The sequence below is a fragment of the Aquila chrysaetos genome, chromosome 15 (assembly GCF_900496995.4).
Source record: "Aquila chrysaetos chrysaetos chromosome 15, bAquChr1.4, whole genome shotgun sequence".
Classification (NCBI taxonomy): Eukaryota; Metazoa; Chordata; class Aves; order Accipitriformes; family Accipitridae; genus Aquila; species Aquila chrysaetos.
This window is the reverse complement of record NC_044018.1, coordinates 25,870,609-25,893,732: the sequence shown is the minus strand read 5'-3', so window position 1 is coordinate 25,893,732 and position 23,124 is coordinate 25,870,609. Positions and strand designations below refer to the sequence as shown.

Genomic DNA, 23,124 nt, shown 5'->3' with positions numbered 1-23,124 from the left:
GATAATTATTTACTTCCTATTTGTGCGAAGATGGGTGCTAGGTGATAATTCCACAAAGCTAGCACCCCACGCCAAGGAACTATAATGTATTTATTCTGTTACGTGATTAGTAAAACCCCACCTAAATTTACGTTCGTGGGTTGGTAGTCACCACCTCATCTACTCTTGGTTAGTTATATTTAAATTAGCCTCGCTTGGCATGCAAATTAGCAAGCATACTCCTTGGCTGGGGGGGGGGAAGCCTTTCCAGTCCCGAATGGAGTCAGAGGTGGTGATCTCCCCCTGATGCCTTCACCTTTCCCCTAGTTCGGGCTGCTTTGGCAATCATCGGGCCCTCGTCCGGAGCAGGGTGTGTCCTCTTTATCAGTCTTTAGTTCCTTCTTCAGGGACATAGTCCTTAGCAAACCCCGCATCGTTTATACAAAGTAACGGGGCCTACGCAGCGAAGCCGTGGAGCAACGGTCCTCCGCAAGGGACAAGGCGTCGTGTTGAACCCTAACGCGAGCGGCGTCCCCACGGTTAGGCCGTAACTCCAACACACGACGACGGCACAGAGACGCGGCCTTCGCCCACGCACAGCCACAGCCCCTGGCACACCGACGCCGCTCCTTCAGCCATCGCTGTGGCCCCGCTGCCGCCTCAGGGGCCTCAAAGCCCTTCTCCCGCCACGTCCCCCCGAGGCGCAGCCTCGGCCTCCTGCCGACCTCGAAGCCGGCCCAGTGCAAGGAGTCGCCCCGCAAGGCTTCAGGCACGAGGCCCGGGGGGGGCCCTTTTCCCTCAGCTACGCTCGCAGGGCTCAGCGATGCGCCTTAACGGCCGCAAGCCTCCCCGCGGTGCCCCAGGGCGGCGGGAGGGAGGGCGGGGGCGGGCAGTGGGCAGGCCGGCCGGCGCGGCCGCCTCTCGGCGGGCCGGGCGGTGAGGGCAGTCTGCGCGGCGGCGGCTGGGCAGGTGCGGCCGGCGCGGGGGAAGCGCTGCCGGGCGGGCGGGGGCCGGGGGCCCGGCGGGAGGGGGGGCGGCCGGTCCCGGCCCGGCGGAGGGTGTAAATTTTGCCGCCGAGCACGGCGTGTGGCGGCGGGGAGCGGGGGGCCGCGCGTTGCTCGGCGGAGCCGCGGGAGCGTGCTGCCCGCCGCGGCCGGGCCGGCCTGTCCTCTCCGGGGCACCCGCGGAGGAGCCCGCCTGCGGGGGCTGGGGGTGGGCAGCCGGGGCCCCCGCCGGGAGGGAGAAGGGCGAGGTGCGTGGCAGACCGGTGTTGACTTCGGGAACACGCTTGAGCGTGCCCTGCCGGAGCGTGTTTGTCCGGGGTCTCTCCCCCGCGGCAGGGGCCCACGCCGGGCGGGCTGGGCCTGCGGAGGGGGAGGTCGCGTCTGGCTCTGGGGAGGGCCGGCAGGGAACCCGAAGAGGAATTGCTGTTCGGGAGTTCAGGTTTTAAAATCTCCGGGGGTAGTTTGCCTTTCACCTCGTTCAAACGCTCCTCCTAGCTCTCAAGGGGTGCAAGGAGCGCTCTTTGAATCCAGGCTTGGCCCGAGTCCCCGTGGAAAACCACTCGCTGGTGAGCAGTTGCAGTCATAAGACCGCCTGGAGAGTGAGCCGGGCTCGTCGGAGCGCAGGGCCTGTGCTGGAGGGTCGTTCTGCTTGAGCAGCCCCGCGCGAGCTGTGCTCGAGGAGCAAAGCGTTGCAGAGAACTATCTTGGGGTCCGCATCCAATTAGGAAGAAAGTTTAAGATCTTGCGGTGGATTACGAGCTTGCTGTTAAATTCACTTACTTGTTTCTCGCTGGAAGGCTGATGCCTGAATTGTTTTGGACAAAACTGTAATTTTTTAATACAGCAGTCACAGCGGCAGCCGTCACTCTGACAACTGCTTGGCTGAGGTCCGAGGAAGGTCCGATGTACTAGAACATCAAGAAAGTTTGTGGTTTCTTTTCAGGTCCGTTATTGCTATTAAAGAAAGATAATTTGCCAACTTTGCTACTCTTTCATATCTCACTGCTTTACAAAGGGATATTCATTGCAGAGCAGTAACAGAGTCACCAAACTATGCAGCCCTCTGTAAGCATTCAGCCTAAACCCCAAAGTCAGTCCTTAAGCAGTGCAGTTCCAGGAAAGTGTAAGCGTTTTCTTAACTGCACAAAAAGCCTCAACCCTTGGCCAATCCCCACAAGGAACTGTGATGAACAAGGACAGGTTATATTGATACCTGGACTTTTTTCCACTCACACTTGCTCCACTCCTCAGCTTTCCCAGCTGTTTGGAGTGGAGCACTGAGCTGACACTGGCAAGCAGGGCTCTGGCTGGGCTGGTTTTTATCAACTCTACCTCTGCTTCAGGGAGAAGTCAGGGAAGTTTGCTCTTTCTGCTTACGCTAGCCTCTCTTTGTAGTGTGTTTCCCAGCCTTGATCCCATATGCTGGAGGTTAGAGTACTTGTCCAGTCTGTGAGGGCCCAAGTGCGGTTCTCCACTCTGATGAAGTGGAGTTGACACTGTCCAATCTGCTTCCTGAGTGCCAGGGAATGAAGTGTTTTTGCAGTGTGGAAGATTGAGAGCTTTTTCGATTGGTATAGTGTAACTCACTTAAGGGAACTAGAAATGGAGCGTAGGTCATGGTCTTCTGTGTGTAGGGCCTGGTAAGGTAGCTGTGATGAGGCACTTCTCTAAATGCCTTGTTTATGCGCCCTGTTGCTGTTCAGGTATTAGGAATCTAGCTAGGCATCCAGCAGCTCTAGACTAGATGCCAACTCTAAAGTGTCAAGACATAATCAAGCCTTTATTATCAAGTACATGTTTATGTATCAGGAGAACTTTGTTGCAAGAGACTGAGGTGTCTGGGGATATAGGCATTGCCAGGGCTAGGTGGAAGCTAAGCAGCGGTTTTGAAGACCTGTATTTTGGACTGCGGCACCAGGTTTCTCCTGTGAGTCCAGCCCCTAGTAGAGTAATGGCTGTTTGCTACAGGGCCTGTTGAAGATACCGCCCAATACAAAGGACTTCAGTGGAGAAGGCCAGGGATGTGGTCTCCTCTCTCACTGCTGTACTGCTTGTTTGTGCCTCTTCATTGATGCTTTTGGGATTATGGCCAAAGTTTCTACTTTGTGACTCAATTACGTACTGTGAAGTCTGTGCAAGAATAAATAAGCCTGCCTGTTAACAGATAAAACCTTGGCTTAATGATGAAACACTCTCTTAGTCTGTGACTGTCTTCTTGGTAAATCGGCTTCGTTCTTCTGGGACCTATTAGTGATAAGAGTACAGTGTTAGCTTTGTTTCCAGCACCAGGCAAGCTCACATCAGCTGCCGAGTTCATACTATGGCATGTGACTGCACTTGTTAGTGAGATTTGACAAACAAAGTGTTTCATCCCAGTGCCATCATCCGGTGGGCTGACTTCAGCCCCCTGCTGCTGGGGGCATTGACCAGGCCTTACCTGACCAACAGGTCACAGTCTCATTTGGTTTTGATTTTAAAGTTAAGTTTTCAGAGCCAGTAAGATATAAATCCCTGTTACAGTTTAACTGTTGTTTGTAAAATTGGAATGGGTCTTGAAGTCGGTCTGCATTCTCTATAATGGATATATTGTGATTTGGCTAATGGTCAAAACAGAACTAGCTAAATATGGAAGTCAGCAGGCCTGGTGAAATATATGCGGGAATATATATTGCTGTTATAAGCTCGTATTTGTAAAGGCACAGCAGCATGGGGCTCTGAAATGTCATAGGTGAAGATAATGCTGGTGTCTCTGGGTTGGTGGTCTTGAGAAGGAACTCATTTGACATAGTACATTTTCAAGTCTGGTATGACATGGATGCTGTCGCAAAACCCGACACCTACTGAAGAGATTGCATCACTACTAGGTTGAAAATGTATTTATTCAGGAATACCCTACAATTCTGTTTTGGTTGTAAAACTCATGAGCTCTAATATTTTTAAAGATATGTACATGATTTAGTAGATGCTTATTACATTGTCATGATTCTTTATTCGAATTGCTGCATATTCTCCTGGTAGTGTGTACTTTTTTTTTCACTAATACACAGGAAATGTGGTTGCATCAAGCCCAAGTATCTAGGTCTTGAGTGCCCTTCTACTTTCACATTCATCCAACTGTTTTTAGTAGTTTGGGGTGGAACATTTTAAATGCTAAGTTAAAACATGCTTCCTGTAAGATCATCTTCTTGAATTTATCAGGAAACAAGAACTCTGAAATCATGTCGGGGAAACCCAAGCTGCACTATACCAATGGAAGGGGGAAGATGGAGTCGATCCGATGGCTGTTAGCAGCAGCCGGGGTTGAGGTTTGTATCTTTTTTTTTAATAAGGTGATCAGATTAATCTGTGATTAAAATAAGTATTCTTGGAAAAGGTTTCCCAATTACATCTATGCTTAGAGATATGCACAATGTCAAATGTTGTGATGCAGAATACTTAGATTCAGTGATGCACTCTCTTATGTTGTATTTATTTGTATTCCTTGAGCAACAGTTGCCCAGTAAAATGATTTTAACATACAAAGAGAATTGTTAAGTGTCGTTTTTGAAACTTACTTTAAGCTGAGGAGATCTTAAATTGTTGCTACAGACCAAAACTGTGTATCTCTGGCTTTTTCTGAATGCTCATTACTTCTCTGTGTCTCATGATTGTTCTCCACTGAAAGACCATGTGTACCACATGAAAAACTTAGAACGTTATCTCCAAACAAAGTGCTTTTCATTCTTTTGGTCAGGACTGGAGTAGGATAAATCAGCAAAGTTGCCCTGAAGGCAGTGAGAGAGCTATCTAGATTCACATCAGGTGAAAACCATCCTAAGTCATCTTAATTTCTACATGCAGTTTTTGCTTGAATACGGTACTTTGAAACTGTTTTCTCAGAAACTATTTATATTGCATTGGAAATAAAAGGCTTTTTTAACGGTGCTCACTTGTGAATGTTGCTGACAGAGAAGCTGCAGAGCACGAGTGCTGAGGAAACAAAGATCTTGCCCTCATTCAAATGTCCTTCTCGTTTAAAAAAAAAAAAAAAAAAAAAAGCCAGCAGGGGGAAAGAGGGAGATAAATACTGTGTAACAGAGGCATAACTTACTAAAAATTTCTCAATATTTCACGTGGCATCAGCTGCTTTTAAGTGAACAATTTGGTGTCTGGTAATTGTGCAGGCAAGTAGACTGGTCTTTATAATAAAGGAAGCTGGTTTTGAAGTGTAAAGCATTGTACATTATTGTGGGGTTGGGGACACTATAGTCCTGGGTTATTTGCTGGAGCAGAGATGAAGTATAGGGGGTAGGGGGTCAACACAATCATGAGAAGTATGGGGATTAGTGTGGAGAGGTGGAGTCTAACTTCCAGACTCCCTTCCACTTCCTCATTGCCTTTGCAGTGACACAGCATTGTTTTCTATCTTTGCTTTTCAGTTTGAGGAAGAATTCATAGAAACGAAGGAAGACCTAGAAAAATTACGCAATGGTGAGTCTGTAAACTGTACCCTAAACATAAATTCACACCAGTATAACAATGGGACAACAGGTGAGATTTTTGTAAGACCTCCAATACGATGTGACCTGTAAAGAGAAGATTTGAGAGACCTTGTTGCTTGCGAATGCTTTCGTCCCTCAGAATTGGAAATGTCTTGATGTGTTACCAGGTCTCTTTCTCAGATTCAGTGTAGTACTGCAGCAGTCTGAGTAGTTTGCTGCTTTTTCTTCCTTAGATGGAGTCCTCATGTTCCAGCAAGTGCCCATGGTGGAGATCGATGGGATGAAGATGGTGCAGACTAGAGCCATCCTCAGCTACATAGCAGCAAAGTACAACCTCTACGGGAAGGACCTGAAGGAGAGAGCCTGGTACAGTAACAGTGCATACTGTCCTTACTAATACTCTTCCATCATTTTTAATATTTACGAGAAGAATATTGCTGTGCAATATCTGCATGTAAAGGTGCATATACATCTGCCACTGCTTTGTCTCCTTAGATCCAGGGATTGGGTGAATGGACTTTGTGATTGATAAATGATTGTTAATTGTCAACATAGCGAGAATGTTATGGCCCCCTTCAGGCTCATTTGATTTCACAGAGGCCAGAAGTGCATTAAGTTTCTGGGCAACTGCAGGACCTTAATACAATAATAAAGGCTAAGTATGCCTTTTTTTTTCCTCTTTAAACGGGAAAACAGTAGGAAAAACTACAGCTGCCTGAAAAAAAAGAAGTGTCTTTAAGTGTTCTAATTTCCTTTTTTCAAAACGTAAAGAATCTTCCATAGCTGATTTAAAAAAAATACATGTTCAGTGGCTTAACGCTACTGAAAGTTAAACCAATATTTTCCTAATATTACTTTACTATGTAAGCTGTGAATACTTTCCATTGTCATAATTAAAGGGCTAATGCAAAAGCAAAGATCCTTGTTTATTCTTTCTTTAAAAAAAAAAAAAAGTCATGCAAAAGTTCAGTTAAGTCCTTAACCTAACTGACTACCACTTACTGTAAAGGGTTTATTCTGTGATAATGGAGGGGCAGCTCTGGAGATTGTGGGGATTATTATGGACTGGTGTGTCTGACCTGGTAATTGGCAGCCACTTGTTGTCGGGATCCTTTCATGATTAGACCTCAAGTTTTTTTTTTTCTCCAGCGTGGTTTGTATATGTGGTCTTTTCTCCCACAGCATAGATTAATAGGTTATCAGTGGAAAACAGTGTGAACTCCACTTTAAATACATTAGTTGCAGATTGTTATATACCTTCCTTGTTGCAGACACTGTGAGCCTGTTTATAACCTGTGCTTTGAAAAAAACTGACCTGGAATCAAAGTGGAAGAACAAGAAAACAAACTAGTGTCTTATGTTACATTCACTAATAAGCATTTTACTCAGTGATCACTTCAGCATTGTATTTCAGGAAAATAACCAAAATGGAATGTTCAAATGATAAATGTGGAATAAAAATATTTGTTTCAGGATTGATATGTACGTGGAGGGAACAACAGACCTGATGGGAATGATCATGTATCTGCCTTTTCAGCCAGCTGACACAAAAGAAAAGAATCTTGCCTTAATCATTGAACGAGCTACAACCAGGTACTTTCCTGTTTATGAAAAGGTAAGTGATAAATCAACAGTAGTCCACAAAGACAATAAAGTGGGTACAGGTTCCCCCCCACTCCACTCCCCTGGCCCCACACACCTACTTTCCAGAAAGCAAGTGACAATACAACTCTGGAACTGTTTGATGGAGCCAGCATTCAGCAAAGTGAAAAGAGGGCCACAAAATAACATTCGGCTGTGTTGTGGTTTAACCCCAGCCAGCAACTAAGCACCACGCAGCTGCTCACTCACTCCCTCACCCCCCAGGGGGATGGGGGAGAAAATCGGGAAAAAGAAGCAAAACCCACGGGTTGAGATAAGAACGGTTTAATAGAACAGAAAAGAAGAAACTAGTAATGATAATGATAACACTACTAAAATGACAACAGCAATAATGAAAGGATTGGAATGTACAAATGATGCGCAGTGCAATTGCTCACCACCCGCCAACCAACACCCCATTAGTCCCTGAGTGGCGATTCCCCCCGCCCCCACTCCCCCCAGTTTATATACCGGGCATGATGTCCCATGGTATGGAATACCCTGTTGGCCAGTTTGGGTCAGCTGCCCTGGCTGTGTCCTGTCCCAACTTCTTGTGCCCCTCCAGCTTTCTCGCTGGCTGGGCATGAGAAGCTGAAAAATCCTTGACATTAGTCTAAACACTACTTAGCAACAACTGAAAACATCAGTGTTATCAACATTCTTCTCATACTGAACTCAAAACACAGCACTGCACCAGCTACTAGGAAGACAGTTAACTCTATCCCAGCTGAAACTAGGACAGGCTGGTTTCAGTACTGAGTATCTTTGCTGTCTTCTTTAAAAGGACTCCTCAAAGAGCAGATCCTACTTTTTAAACCTAGCTTAGTGGCTGATAGCTCCTAGCATTTTGCATAAATGCACCATTTAAATACCTGTGCCAGCCTTCAGAACTTATTGCCTGCAAGTCTATATACTCTTGCTGTTCAAAGTTAAATATAATTGTGCTTTATAATTAAGGACCTAATTCTGTGATCTTTCTCAAACCCATTGCTTAAATACATTATACTTACAGACTGTTACTGTCTTTTAATGAATCACTATTTGGGCATCCTTAGGTGTGCACAAAGAGGCTCTGCAAACAGGATGTATCTAGCTTAAAAGCATAAAGCTATCGTTTACTGGCTAGCATGCACTAAAGAGTTAGCCTCTAATGAGCTACAAGGTAAAGCATTGGTATGCTTGCCACCCCCATAGAGCACATGAAGAGTCTTTCTTGGCTAGGCAAGAGTTGGTTAAGAGGGGACAAGTTGTTCTTTGCTTCTCCCTGGAACATAGCCTGGATGTTACTCAGTTGCCATTTTCTACCAACTTGCTGTTTGTTCTGTTGGTCTGTTTTGTTTTTCCCTTTAGGATTTTTTTTTTTTTTTGGTGTTAACATTTTCCTGTTTGAATTGAGCCAGCTGTGATCCTCATCTCACTCTCCTACTTCTGTTTGTAACTTTACCTTTTGTACCTTGTACGATTGTACTATACAGACGTTCTTACAGTGCTTTTTCAGAGTGTAGCAGTCTCCTCGGTAGTCTGTGCCAAGGGTACAAAGCTGTGTTGTTTCAGAGCTGAGCTGGGTTTCTAGCCTGAATACTTGGTTCACAGGCAGCTGAAGTCCATTCAAAAAATACAGGACTTGATGCAATTTCATGTCCCTCTTTGTGAGACCCTTAAATTGCAGAAGCAAAACCCACAGAGGCTGCCCTGTGAAAAAAAAAATTGCACATAAACAACATAAGCCAGCACTCCTTTAATCAGAGTTCATATAGATCCACTGCCATACCAACGGAAGGCTGTGCTGAGATTGATTGATTGCACACATTAATCTTTCAAAGATTTGAAGTCTGATAACAGAAGTGTTTCAGTTATTATAATAATAAAAAAGCAAACTCAGACACTAATATTCTCTGAACTTGTGTCTAGGTGGCATAAACTACAGTTATGATATGTTTTAGTCTGTATGCTCACTGGAGGAGTCTTTAAAATAATCCTTGTTCACTTATGGTAAAGACACAGGTAAACTTCTCCATGATTTTTAGCCTAGTTAATTTTGTTAGAATGATTACTAATTTTCCTTCTGTAGCAGCTGTTTAAGTTGTCCATTGGTTCAGCTTAGCAGGCTTTGCAGTCCGTGTGTTGTGCAATCCTGACAGAAAATATCCCTAGCTACGAGTGTTCACTTTAAACATATGAGTGTTCACTTTAAACACTCAGGAGCCAGATGGAGTTGCAAAAGGTAATATAAAGCACTGCAGGCAATCTGGTTCCCATGCTCTGTTGGGGAGTTTCCATATGGCTGTGATAGACAAGCTGTGGTGGACTTTGTTAGAGCAGTATAGGAAGTAACTACATGAAGGTGTCAGCTTTGCCTCTGTCAGGGGTTACTGCCTCTTCTATAGTAAAATAGGCGGGACTGGAGAAGGAATCAGCTTCCAAAGTTACAGACTGATGTCCTGGTTTCAGTGCACATTTGTTAGTTGTTTAAGTGTAGCATTAGAGTAGATTAGGCACAGACACGTTTCCTTCTCTTGTTCCTGCTATGAGGGTGATGGTCTTCAGGAAGAAGGCAGGCTGGAGAGCTGGTAACTCCTCTGAACCTGTGCTGCAACATTCACCGCAACTTGTCTATTACAGCTACTATTAGCTTTGGCAGGCTATGATTCTTCCATCAGCCGTTTGCCATGAAAGAATCCTTCTGTACAGGATGAAGGGTGGAAAGGCTGTGTTCCTTCATACCGGACCTATTTCAAACTATAATCAGCAATCTCAAATTTTGCTGAAAGATCTGGGAATTCACTTGACTTTTTTTTAAAAAATCAAAGTATGCTACAGGTAAACTGTCCTGACTACCTCTTCCAATGACTTTAGTCCTATTTATTTTGTATGATTTAAGTCTTTCTTGTGGTACTGGACTTGCTGCAGCTACCTGGTGCAGTAGGGCAGAGTGAGTGATAGGTCATGCATACTGAAACACGAGTTCTGGTTTAATTTTTTGTCATGAGAATATCTATCACTTTCTAACTTTATGGGTTCTTTGCATGGATTTGCTCTGCTGTGTGTTTTTGTAGAAATCTGTCTGTAATGAAATATCTAGGTAAAATCGTTACATCCTATGTGACTTTTTTTATCTGTTCGTATTTTGTAGGCCTTAAAAGACCATGGGCACGATTATCTTGTTGGCAACAAATTAAGCTGGGCAGATATCCATCTGCTGGAAGCCATTTTAATGGCAGAAGAATGTAAGCCTGATATATTGTCAGCATTCCCTCTGCTACAGGTTAGTAATCATCTGATCTCAATGTGGAATATAACGTAAGAATTTCACTGCCCAGTTTTAAAACCTAATTGATGTTTAAATCTTTTGAACCATTGTACTACATTACTGACAGTTCTCTGGTCTACTTCTGTTGATTACAACCACCTGAACACAGGCACACTGCCTTGCCCTCAGAGCTGCTGGGTGCTCACTTTTCCCCAGCCCTACTTTTCCCAGCTGTTCTCAGCTGGCAGGAATTCACCAGTTTGGTCCTGTAACTGCTACTTCTATGTCTTCAAACACCACAGCGAGCATCAGGAGGGGAAGTCTGCAGCCTGTTGTGTCTGCAGTTCCTGTCCTTCTCTTTTTGCTAGCAAACTGATATTTTGAAGTTTCTTATGTCTTGTCTTCCGTGGTGCTTTGCACTGAGGTGTTCCTGTCCTTGCCTCTTTTTTTGCCGAAATACATCTGCATGATTTGGATTGAGGCTGTGGTTTTTGCTTTTTTTCTTTCCTTTTTTCTTCCACCTTTACTAGATGAATCTGAACTCTTTAATTTCTCCCATCCCCATCTGGGAAACTAAGGTAAACTTTATAGCACCAGCATTGCAGATCAGAATATTCACACCTGGATTTTCCAAGAAGACTAGGTGTTGTAGGTGTATTTTTGCCTTTTTTTTTTTTTTTTTTTTTTTAAGTGGAAAATGCCAAGTGCTGAGCTGGCTATAAGGAGCTACTACCTTTCTCTGTTTAATAAGTATGTCTGAGAAGTAAAAATCCAAGTCACCTGATTTTTAAGCTGTAACAGATGGAATTATAATTTCCTTATTTTCATTGGCTTTACTGCTGCTTTTTACAGGCTTTTAAAGGAAGAACAAGCAACATTCCAACAATCAAAAAATTCTTGCAGCCTGGCAGCCAGAGGAAGCCACCAACAGATGAGAAGTTTGTTGCCATTGTGAGGAAAATATTCAACATCTAGTTATGAGGCTGCTGAAGATAACACAACTGTAGGATATTACCAGAGCTGTGCCTTATAAGTGTAAACTGCATAGATATATTCTGTAGCTTGCATCCTATAGCCAGTCACATGATAATCGTTGAAACAGAATACACTTTTACATGAGAGTAAAAGGCTAATTTGGACCAATTCAGTCCAGAAAGTGGTATTTCATGGAGCAGTTACATGAAATAAAATATGCTGATACTTTTGCGTTTGTTTAATTACAGTACATGCCTGGTAGGGTAAAATGTTTCAGCTGTAGCTTCCAGAGTACTGTAGAAAGCCTTCCCCCTCCCCCACTTTATAAACTGCAGGAGAGACGAGCCACTCCATAAAAATGGGGAAGTCATTTAAATTCAGGCCTAGAATCTTTGGTTTTGCTCTCTCGGTGGTCTTCTAGATCAAAGTTCACTGTTCCCCTGCTCTATTTCACTGCTGTCTGTGTACTTTCAGAGCTGCAGTTTAATAAATAAATAAAAATATTAAAACTCACGATCCTTGTAAGTTTATGGGCAAAAGTAAGAAACTTGGTTAATCCCCACATGAATCTCTTAGAAGCGATTTTGTTCACTAAAGATCAAAGTACTTGTGTTTAATTAGCCTGATGTGGTTTTCATCCATTGAAAGAACCTATTCCCTTGCTCTTTTTGCTGCTTGGCTAGATGGCCACAGTGAGGAAAATGCCACTTGACTCTTTTTTTGTAAGGTTTTACCTTCTCCAGTCACTTCCCCAAATAGCTGTAAAGAGAACTGCACTGGCTGCTTACCTTTTCAGTGAAAGAGTTAAGTTTTATCGTAACAGTACTTAAAGCATTTACTACTATTTCCGATTCTTTACCCTAATTTCATGGGAACCATCACTGTTCCCTTTAAGAACAGTGCCATAAACTATTCTTCTTCCTTGCAGTTAGTTGTTTTTCTCAGTAGGATTCGAACTGATTAGGCAGAGAAGATGGTCAAGCCAGTGTATATACAGAACTGCTGCCCAGCAAAGTTAACTCCTTTTCCGACTTGTGCATAAGAAGAGCCACACGATGCATCTCAGAGGTACAAACTGGAAATGCCCCAATCACCTAGGCACTGCCCACATGAGGTCCTAAGAGGTTTACATTAAAATTACCTAGGTAGCTGGAAGCACTAGTTTGCCAAGTTCCATTGAGCTATATCTCTGTTCCAAGTAAGTAAGTGCTACGATTGCTGAGCCATCACAGAGACTGGCACAAGACATCACCTTTGCATTTTGTGAGTCCTCAGTCCCACAGGGCTATGTTGGACTTGCTGAGAACACTGCTTGTTTGGCCTGAGGAACTTCTGCCAAAGCTGCTGGATTACAGTTGGGCTTGGAGGTCGCCCCACCCCCCACCCCCATGGGTAATTCAGAGAATGCACAGAAGGCTCAACTCTGGACATGCTCAAAAATACAACATCTTACTGCATTTAGGATCTGGGGTAGCAGCAACTGCAGGATGGCTTCTGCACTTCAGCATGAGGTTGCACAAACTTTTCATTGGAGCTTAATCTAAGGCAGGATGCACCTTGTCTACAGTACAAATATCCAAATCGGCATTGGGCACCCAAGCCTGTTATGGTACATGGCAGTTCCAATTCCTCTGATGTGCCCTGAAGTTCTACTTCGGGATGAAAGGAACCACGTGTCCAGCTGTCATCCCAATCTGAAATCTGTAACATACCAGCTCAATCACCTGTAAGCCTGGCAACACCTGGAGGTGACTGATGCCAACATTTGTTAGCAAAAGATTCCAGAGCTGGAGGCTGTGGTTTAGGGGACAGGGTGGGGTTTTTTTTTTGCCTTTTGTTTTGTTTTGGTCAGTTGTGCCTTAGACATCTGAACTGCTCACAACACCTTGTCACCACCTAACCCCCTGCCAAGAATAATAAGCTTGGTATTCCGCTGACAGATTTGCACAGCACCGAGATCTGATATATGATAGCCTTTATAAGCAAGCTCTGTATGAAAAAAATTAAAAGAAGAAAAATTTCTCTGTCTTCAACAGTACACTCACCCATACTCAGTTTCCTAATGATTTGGCTGCACAGTCTTGTGCACGAGAGTTTTAGCCAAGCTGTGAGACCGAGGGAGTATTTATTTTCTCTGCAAACCAAAGCAACTTCAACCCCTGAATAGTTTATGCCTGAATAGTCTCCTTTACTTGTGAGGAGGATTTCAGCAAGATAATCTGTGTGAGACCACAACAGCAAACCTGTTAAAGAGTATTGAGACTGAGTTTAGAACCTCTTTGTGCAAGATGGTGAACCTTCCTCAGCTGTGGTTCATGGCAGTGGGAATTTACAGCATGGCACATGTTTTAAACCGGTACTAAGTACAAAGCAGAGGACCAGACTCTTCCATTGACAAAATGGCTCACTAGTCTGCATAAAAAACTGAGCAGTTTTGAACATTTTACATTTTATTTGAACACTGATACCAGTTTTTACATTTAGAACCAGTGGAACAAGAACATGTGTTTGAAAGGAAGGTGGATTTTCTAGTGCAACAGAGTACAGGCCCGCACCTTTAATGATTAGTAATTGACAATACGATTAGAATCAATTACTTAATCTCAGAAGCTACAAAATTATGATTCAATATAATCTACCTTTTAGCATAAACATGTATTTATATATATTCTTCTCTCAGAGATACAGTGCAAGACTAACTCAATTTCTTGGGGTGCTCAGCACCCCTGAAACAGATCAAACTTACAGAGAAAGATCCCTTGAGTTAACAGACTGCTTAAACAAAGTAGATCAAAATATATCATCCACAAAACGCTTTAGTTTAGTTTTAAAAAAAAAAGCTTGCAAAATATCAGCAAATCTCAATAATCAAATAACAGGTACAGATCTTTTACAGAAAAGATAAATGCAATGTAAGACGTGTTCAAACTTGTCTTTCAAGTATGGAGAGCTTGCCTGTTTGTTCGGTGGGCACGGCAGTCATACTTTGGTTCTTAAGTTGCTAAATTCTCCTACAGCAGCATAAAAACAAGCCTCAAAATCATCAAAAGGCTGCAAAAAAACCAGAACAAAACCCATAAATATGGTTGTGCATGAACAAAACCAGTGAAAGTCATCATTAAATAACAGCGCATTCATAAATACCTGATACTAGAGCCTCTAGTAAGCAACCTTAAAATGTCTAAATCTACAGCCTCAGTGTCTGTTAAACCACACAGTCCACCTAGGCTTGAAAAGTGATCCAGAATGGGAAATAACATTTTCCAGCTTAAGTCCTGATTCTTAAATTTTGCATCTTGACAATTTGCATCTGATTTTTTTCTTCCCTATGTGTAACTGGAGTAAAACAGTTAATGGTGTTATATTAAATCTGGTAACAACAAAGCAACAGTTATTCCTTCAGAAGATGTAAGGTTTTCACTTACAGTTGAAAAATGTTTTGAGTTACAGACTCACTGGGAAAAAAAAAATTCAATTTACTCCATAATTTAAGTCCAAAATATAAAGTACAGAAAATTACGTTTTCTAGAATGACAAAACAAGTAGCAGCAATAAAGCAGTCAGAATAGTTAGAAACATCATAATCTGCAGTAATACTGACCAAAGTTTTTAGGTCAGGTCAAAAATGTCCCAGTTTTCTAAGATGCTGTGCTTCCAGTAGTTTTGAATGCAGCACTTCTAAACCCAAGTGTTGGTGTTTTTTAAGATGACTGTGTTGTATGAAATTAGATGACTAATTTTATGCATGTGTTTGAAAACACTGAGGCTTACCTCAGGTTCTTCCAAGAGCCTTATCAATATGCATTAATATTTAATTGCAGATCTCTCCTTTCTGTGCTGAGAAAGTCAGTCCATTATCAGATGTATCCGCCTAGTGAGATGAAAAAGCTGTTCACTGGAAACAGGACTGTGACCTCCAAACTAATTTCACTTAAACCATACAGTTGCTGGATGATAGTAACTTCCACTGATACTGGCTTGAATCAGATGTCAAACGGCAACTATTTGAAAATCGGTGAAATCTTTACATCAATATCCTCAATATATGTTTACCTCAGGCATGCTACTAGTCCGGCCGGCATTAATTTCTTGGACCTCTTGAACCTCATTCCCATTATAATGGTCAAAAGAAAAGCTGAAACTGTAAAAGACAATTCAACATATTTATGTTCTCACTTCTCCCAGTGGACCATTCAGGAACACGGAGAGTTATCAAAGGTCATTGCTATTTTTGCTATGACCTGTAATTTAATAAAACATTAGATCAGAGATAGGGTCTATAAAAATACTCTTGCTCTTCCAAAATACACTGCTATGATTTCTTTCAGCTACAAGTAAGGTTTCCACATGCATCAGAGTGCTAAATCCTATTCCACAGATACTAAGTAAGTTTGTCAGACAGTGAATTGTACTCCCCCATATCTACATTCATGGTGATACAAATAAAGTAGGAAGAATCTTCATTGTAACAGTAACATATATTCTGAATTACAGGAATAGTCTCATAAATCCCACTGCCCGGATGTTTTCTAACTATTCAAGGGGCTAGAGCACCCAACTTTATCTGTTTTCTTTTGAGAACACTAGCTCTTTATTTGCTGAGCCTTAAAAACCAGATTGGAAGGTTTGCCACTTGCTTTCGCTACAGAATATGGCTATCAACATCTCCTTCATCATAACCACGAGTTCCCTTGTTTCCTTTTGCTACAAGGGAACCATCCTTGTCTGTGACAAGAGGCGGGCAGCCCAAGAGGGCAACAAATGCAGAGCAAGCAGCAGAGAATAAACATCATGAAAGGAATTGCATCTTCTTCCTGGAGCAGTTTTACCTAAAAACGGAGGTAGCAATGAACTCATCAGGCATGGCGATTTCATATCGAACTATGGCTGCAGAGTGCTACATAAATGAGAAGACTGATGAGAATACATAAAACTGCAAAGATAGCTAGCTTCATTAAAAAACTGTCCCCTGAAACGCTTCCTAGAAGTGGGCAGAGAGGCAGGACTTCTCATGGGCAGCTGGGCTTTATCAGTCTTGCAGCCAGAGTAATGGCAGTTACACAAATCTCTTCCCTTTTTTATGGAGCAGTTAAACCATCTGGCTAATTCTCTTCAAACTCCACTGTCTACTCCTGTGGATAGTCCTGTGCTCACAGGTGTCAAGAATTAGTTTTAAACTCACTCCAGCATTATAAAACAAGCTCTGACAGTTATAAGCATCTTACAAAACTCTACCAGCTATGCATGTGCACTCATTAAAGATACCCTGCCAAAAAAAAAAAAAAATTATGCTCCATTATCCATTGCTCTTATTTTCTAGTCTCATAGACTTGATCCTCTCAAGAATGTCTGAAGAGTGGGCTATTCCACAGTATGTGTCTTGCCAGAGCCCTGAGTGTATTTCCAATTAAGTACAAGCTACAAAGCATGTTCACTCTATAACGTTGTTCTTTCCATTTGCTAGTATCTGGCCTTTCACATGTGCCAGTGAGTTTTTAAGATGTTCAGCTTTTAGACCTGATTTTCAGAAGTGCTAGATATTCACAGTTTCACCTTAAATCAGCCAAAGATATTCAATAAATTAAGCCAAATTTAATTCAGTAAATCAGATTCAGTTCAGGAAATCAGGTGCATCGACTTGCACTTTGAATAACACTAACTGTTGCATACTGAAGTCTGAATTCCTACGCCTACTCCAAACACATAAAATTGCATTAAAGTGTTCAAGAAAGCACAGAGTTAATTTCAGGGGGAGTGGGAAAATGCCTGAAAGAATAATTTATTAAACAACTAAGAAAATTTGCCTGGAGTATCTGTATGCTACATACTCTTTGCATGTAGGACAAGTTACAAGAGCCCTACTATCAAGGTCTCGTACTAACACATTACCTACATTATTGTAGGAGACTCTTGCATAGGTGACAAATACTATAGATAATTATGGGTTTGGAGGGGGATTTTTTTTATTTTTTTATTTATCTCCTAGCCTTTTAAAGGTTTGGGTACTTGCTTCATTTTACATTGCAATTTACTCTACTGGTTTCTAAGTTCAGAGTGGTCACTTTCTTCCATGCCCTTAATTTCCTTCTTTCATTTGTGCTCTAGCTGCTTTTGGCACTCCAGGAGGTTAGGCCTAAGTTAAAACATTCTGATTTTCTACAAAAGCAATACACCTTTATTTCAGAAAGCCCTTATTATTCTGAAAATAGCAGATACAGTAGCCACCAACAGTTTTTAAGGTGTGGACCTGTAGATGTTTCCACGTGTGTCTAATTCTCCCTTTCTCTGAAGTCTTTGTACTGAGTTCTTTATTCATTTGAGATACCTACGTATATAGAAGCCAGAAGACACCCCTTTCCAGAATGAGATACATCAGCCTGGAAGAGATTAAAACCAGTCTGAATGGTTGGCCCTGGCAGAGTACTTTCTTTGAATACTTCCTAACTCACTTCAGGCAAAAATTAACACAGTTAGTTCAGACCACCTTCTTCGTTTCATTCAGTGCAGGTGGACCTTGAAGAGGCCACCCATTCATAGCCAAGGTTAAATATATGTTTATGTTTTAAGCAATTAAAACATTACTTTGTAAACATTCTAAACTAAGACTGCTTTAAAAAGTCTTTGTTCCTTTTACTCCACGTAATAAGAACTTTCCAAGGAAGGTGTAGTGAACTCTCTCTCATCTGTATCGCTATAATTTCTATTAAATCAGTAATATACATTTCTCCAGTTGAGAGAAAGTCCTCACCTGCCTATAGCTACATGAAATGCACAACACTGACAATATTTTAGTGTATCTGACATTCACAAGCAGATTAGCGGAAATTTTGTATTAGTCCTTTCAAACCCAGGGAACTGGGAAACAGGCAACATTTAGTAAGTTTTAATTAGTCGTCTCTTTCACAAATTCTGTATCCAAATTAGTGATTTAATTGACCCATAGAAGTACAATACCATATGCTACTTACTTAAAAGCACCCCATGCTGAAAGATTACATATTTACATATATGTAAGGCTATGTCTTCATTCCAAAAAAAGGTTTGGTTTTGTTTTTAACAGTGGGATAACTTAATCCAAGCAAGGTCATGGTGGCAAAACAGAAATATCCCATTTCAGGCCATCTAGGAGCTGATCAGGTATGCCATTACCACCTTTACTAAAGAACTCAGTTGGTGGGAACATACTTTGCTAACAATGCTATTCAACATTTTTCTGAAATGGAAATTTTTACAACTGTGGCTCACGTAAAGCACAAAGCCAGCACGAACAGTATACCATAAATTCTAAGTTCAGAAAAAGTGATTGTGTACTCGCATTATCCGGATTAAATGTATTTTAAATGCATTTCTGCATGTGAAACCACTGCCTAAGACACCTTTGCTAAAACAAGGAGTGACACAAGCTCCCAATAGCTCTTACCGCAAATCAGTTCTGTGATGTCCCCCTTAAGAGACTGTAGTCCCTTGCCTCCCTGAGGGTTTCACGGCAAACTAGCTAACGGGACAATTTTTGCATAGTTTGTATCCTGTCTCTTAGCAGCAAAGGAAAAACACCAAGTCAAACTATTTTTTTCATTGGGAGCTGAGGATACATTACATTATGCAAGACTGGATCCCACACCTACTTTACTTCTCAAATTACATTCTAATCTGTAGCACTAATGATTTTATTCCAGTACTCTCCCATGTTTCTCAGCTGGATTTCACAATATTTGCAATGTGAGGTAACCATCTAATAAAAGGAGGCACTGCCAGGTGGTAACACACACCTGCTGGCTTTGTGTGAAAGATCTTACCTTGCAAAGGGTTCCACAGTTAAGCTTTTTTATTTTGCAAGCTAAGTTGAAGTGTCGAACTCTAAAAACTAACATTTAAACCAAAGCAATACTCAAAATTTAATAAAAGTGAGAATTTTAAAAAAGCGGTTTCCTGAACTGCATGTGGTTTGTTTTTTTTTGTTCCTTTGATTACTGTAGTTAAACACTTACACAACGATATCTTCACATTTCTTGGATCACGTGTTACGCAGTAAGCTCCATAACCAGCCACAGAACCAAAGGTAAGACCAGCAGCTAAAGAGATTTTACTACCTGCAAGAAACGATTCAAGTGTTATTTCTCAATACAATGTCTTCAAGCTCAAACTTTACACAGTAGTTCTCTCTCTACACATTATCCAAATATTTTAGAAATAGAACCAATTTTGCCACAGTGCACCTCGCTTAACCAGCGTGAAGAGAGAGGTAATACTTCTGTAACTGGGTCATTCTACTGCATGGCATTAGGGGCAAAGTTGACTGAATTAGAGGGAGATGATCAGGATCTAGTAATACTTGCAATTTGGGAAAAATAATCTTTGAAGCACAAACCTAAATTTGGCTATTTTCTCTACCATACATAACTTTAGAAGCATTTTTGTAATTTATCTGGACTGTCTGTTGATTTTAACTATATCTTACAGCACTTGGGAGTCTCCAAAAATGGTAGAAATGTGTCAATATATATATAAAGGGTAAACTGGACAACACATGTAGTCATAAGCCCTTCAGTCTGATATCAGTCCTGGACAAAGAAATGGTATCACCAACATTACATTTAATTAATAAAGAATTAAAAAACAATTAGATGGCAATGAGGATGAAAATACGGCTTTTAAAAGTAACTCAACATCTTCTTTCAGTGCCATTACAAAACTGGTTTGTAAAGTCCACAGTTTCAGTAATGTACTTAGGTTTCTGAATAGGCATTTGACTTGGTAACGTATGATAAAAGCATAGAATCATCACAGCAGGCATTATCTGGATTAAGCTCATCCCAAAACGTTTATAATTAAAGAATTCAGACCCCCCAGATGTAGTTTAGCTCCCAGGCCTGTTATATTGAGTATTTTTAATCAAGAATTTGCAAGAAAACAGAAATCATTACCAATAAAAAAATCTAGATTTGCCACAAGGACTGACCAACTACTAAAGAGCGAAGAGAACAAGCGAATGGGACGGTCAGCAAGTGCAGCTGGGTGCAAACAAAAAATACAGGAAGCGTTTTCAGAAAGTCAGATATAAAGCCATGTGTTTAAGAGCAAAGCATGTGCATGCTACGCAGGGCAACAGTGACCCTGAATCACAAGAATCGGGATGGATAATGGTCACAGCGAAGAAGATTGATGCGCTGCTGGGACATGCACTTTGTGGGAGAACGAAGGGGGAGCAGCCCAGAGATCCCTCCTGCCCGTCCTTGGTACCACTGCGACCTCTGCCGGGATGCTGTCCTTGGCTCGGGCAGGGCTCTGCCGGCTGGAAAGGACTACAAAAATGACTGAAATATGGAAAATGTGCTTTTTAGTACACGATAACCTGAAACCTGGCTGATTATCTTAGAGTGAAAATGCACAATTCTAACAGGATGAGATAACTAACCACCCAATCAGAATACGCAGGTAAAGCGTTTTCTTTCCAGTGTGCACCTGGAAATCTCAGAATCAAGCCTGGATGCCTCTGTAGAAAATAAGCTTTAATCAAAGATCATCTACTGTGGTCAACACAGGAATGATTAAAGGAAATGAGAAGGCCCAAAATATACTTAAGGTCAAAGATAACATGACAGCCCCTTTTGCCCTGAAAACAAACTCATCAGTTAGATTAACAGAAAAAAGTGACCACTGAAATGCTTAAATTGACCCAAGTAAATCTCATGAGACTCAGCTCCTGTATAGCACTGCACGACAGATTTAAGATGCAGTCGTGTTCACTATAGCAAAGTTTTCATGTCTCGCATCAATTTTCTTTTTCACAAAGCATAGCAGACAGGAAACTTAAGTGCTTCATTTCCATATCCTGCTGTCCCAGTATTCACCTTTATGAGTGTATCCTACAACACCTCCAACAGCCAGCAATGCAGCATATGCAAAACCAATCCAGTCAATAGCCATGGTCCCAACTCTGGAGAAGAAAACATATTGCAACTGAAGACAAGCAAGTTCCTTCCTCCTGGTAAAAAAAAAATCATTACTGAAAGTGTTCTAAATAACACCACACTCTCCTAAGTCGTGTTTGACTGCTGTGCCAAAACATTCAAAAGGTGGAGGTCTGTCTGTTGGCTATTGTATCATCTTTTCACTAACTGCTGCCCTTCCTTAGACCTCCTTATCTCAGTATACCGTACTTCCATTAGGGGAAATTGGTATTTTTGGGATGTACAAGGCACGCATTTTTCCCAGTCAAAAATAATGTGTGCAAGCAAAAAGCTTGACACCACCCAAAGCACCAGTTTTGTTGCACTCGTGCCATATAGCTGATCTGGGCATACGCTATGGATACCTACAGGTCTTCTGAGCGCACAGCTTAGCGCTCTTTCAACCAGACCGTGCTCGGTGTACTTCAACCGGAATGTCCCAGGCCCTGCAACACCAGGGAAAAATACAAATTTTCAGAGTCCACCCAAAGTTTCCAGACACAAACCTAGGCCATCTTCAGGAAGCTGTACATACAGAAGCTTTGTCCTACCCCTGCCTATGCCCCTTTTGTTTCATGTTTAGATTCTGATGCACTGTCCGAAGTTAGGCTTCTGTCCTCCAAAAACCATTTAAGTTACTGTTGCAATACCGATCCCTACTTCCCCAGCTGTGCTTTGTTACGGCATGAGTGGCGGCTGTTTGCAGCCGCACAGCCCCAGCAGCACTGTGGCCTCTCTCCCACCAGCCGGTGGGATACACCTTTCCCCTCCTTCTCCCAAAGTCTGTACTTGATTAAGCGCATCCTCCTTCCTACCCGCGCGGCTGAGTCCTTGACCACCGCGTTAAAGGGATGGCAGGAACGAGCGCACACTCATCGTTTCACGTCAAGCCTTTAACATCAAAGCGAGCAACTCGGAGCGAGCCCCCGCACCCTCCAGCTGTCAGCCCCTCAGGAACACAGGCGGGTTTAGGGGCCCACGGCACCCTCGAAAACGAGGCCTGCGGAGGTCGGGGCCGGGCCCAAAGCCCGGCCTTTGGTCCACCCGGCCTTCGTGGCCTAGGCAGGCAGGCCGCGGCCGAGGGCGGCCGGCCGCTCTCCCTCGGGTGGGGACTTCCACCTCCCGCCCCCACATCCCCTGCGGCCCCGCAGCCCGCCTCTCGCCACGCTTCCCCCGCCTCCGCTCCGCGCAGCCCCGCGCTCGCTTCCCCCGCCCGCCGCGGCGGAGCCCGGGCCAGAAGGCAGGGTGGCCGCGGAGGGCAGCCCCAACGCCCTCCCCGCGGCCCGCTCGCCCTCAGCCGCCCCCCGCCCCGGCTCGGCTCGGCTCGGCTCAGCCCCGCGGGACTCGGCGCCCCTCCGCCGCCCCTCGTCCCCCCTCCGCCGCCCCGCCAGACCTCGTCCTCGTCCCCGTCCCCGTCCCGCCGCGCCCGCCCCGCCGCCCTCCGACCTCCCCCGGCCCCGCCTCCCGCGCCCGGCGGGCACCGTGAGGCGTCGCGGGGCCGGCGCCGCGGTCCCGCCGACGCGGCCGCCTCACCGCCGCCCTCCCCGGCTTCTGCCCCTCGGCGGGCCTGCGCCCCGGAGAAGGGGAAGGAGGGCGCCTGCCGCCATCATGGCGGAGCGGAGCGGCAGCGGCGTTTTGCGGCGCTTGGCTGAGGCGGGAGGGGGGGAGACGCGCCCGCGCTGGCGCAGGGCAGCGGGGCTTCGCACCGCCTTCGTCGGGGCCCCTCAGCGGCAGGGCCCAGCTCCGCGGTTGGCGTCTCCCGCCTCTTGAGACGCCTTGTCCCGCCCTCAGTCTGACAGGGCTCCACGGGCGGCGGGAAGATCCGTGGCTTATTTTAGCCTTTT

The 23,124-nt window shown here is 43.6% G+C and overlaps 2 protein-coding genes across 10 annotated transcripts; one reads left to right on the top strand and one right to left on the bottom strand.

The window, feature by feature from the left end:
* The first annotated feature begins 871 nt into the window (after positions 1 to 871).
* LOC115351288 (glutathione S-transferase) lies at positions 872 to 11,843 on the top strand. Of its 2 annotated transcripts, none has more exons than XM_030037897.2 (7): positions 872 to 948; positions 4,182 to 4,288; positions 5,402 to 5,453; positions 5,698 to 5,830; positions 6,938 to 7,079; positions 10,239 to 10,370; positions 11,208 to 11,843. In XM_030037897.2, the coding sequence occupies exons 2-7, from the start codon at positions 4,202 to 4,204 to the stop codon at positions 11,328 to 11,330; spliced, it is 669 nt and encodes a 222-aa protein (XP_029893757.1). In that variant the 5' UTR covers positions 872 to 948; positions 4,182 to 4,201; the 3' UTR covers positions 11,331 to 11,843. The 2 variants fall into 2 exon arrangements, with proteins under 2 accessions (XP_029893757.1, XP_029893758.1); XM_030037898.2 differs by lacking the exon at positions 872 to 948 and adding an exon at positions 1,828 to 1,926.
* Positions 8,449 to 23,076, bottom strand: TMEM14A (transmembrane protein 14A). 8 transcript variants are annotated; one of them, XM_041128727.1, is made up of 6 exons: positions 22,762 to 23,049; positions 21,650 to 21,726; positions 21,182 to 21,315; positions 19,319 to 19,420; positions 15,384 to 15,471; positions 13,763 to 14,381 (listed from the first exon to the last, which is right to left on the bottom strand). In XM_041128727.1, exons 3-6 carry the CDS (start codon positions 21,255 to 21,257, stop codon positions 14,342 to 14,344), a joined length of 306 nt encoding a protein of 101 aa, XP_040984661.1. In that variant the 5' UTR covers positions 21,258 to 21,315; positions 21,650 to 21,726; positions 22,762 to 23,049; the 3' UTR covers positions 13,763 to 14,341. The 8 variants fall into 8 exon arrangements, with proteins under 8 accessions (XP_029893763.1, XP_029893762.1, XP_029893765.1 ...); XM_030037906.2 differs by having other exon boundaries at positions 21,182 to 21,267; positions 22,762 to 23,046; XM_030037903.2 differs by lacking the exons at positions 13,763 to 14,381; positions 15,384 to 15,471; positions 22,762 to 23,049 and adding exons at positions 8,449 to 8,797; positions 22,674 to 22,693 and having other exon boundaries at positions 21,182 to 21,267.
* Positions 23,077 to 23,124: the final 48 nt, after the last annotated feature.

Coding starts and splice junctions, on each gene's coding strand:
- LOC115351288 (XM_030037897.2), top strand. CDS start 4,202: ATGTCGGGGAAACCCAAGCTGCACTATACCAATGGAAGGGGGAAGATG. Junction 4,289..5,401: donor TAGCAGCAGCCGGGGTTGAG/GTTTGTATCTTT, acceptor TTTGCTTTTCAG/TTTGAGGAAGAATTCATAGA. Junction 5,454..5,697: donor CCTAGAAAAATTACGCAATG/GTGAGTCTGTAA, acceptor TTTCTTCCTTAG/ATGGAGTCCTCATGTTCCAG.
- TMEM14A (XM_030037905.2), bottom strand. CDS start 21,257: ATGGCTATTGACTGGATTGGTTTTGCATATGCTGCATTGCTGGCTGTT. Junction 19,421..21,181: donor TGTAGGATACACTCATAAAG/GTGAATACTGGG, acceptor CGTTTCTTGCAG/GTAGTAAAATCTCTTTAGCT. Junction 8,798..19,318: donor AAATGTGAAGATATCGTTGT/GTAAGTGTTTAA, acceptor TTTTTTTCACAG/GGCAGCCTCTGTGGGTTTTG.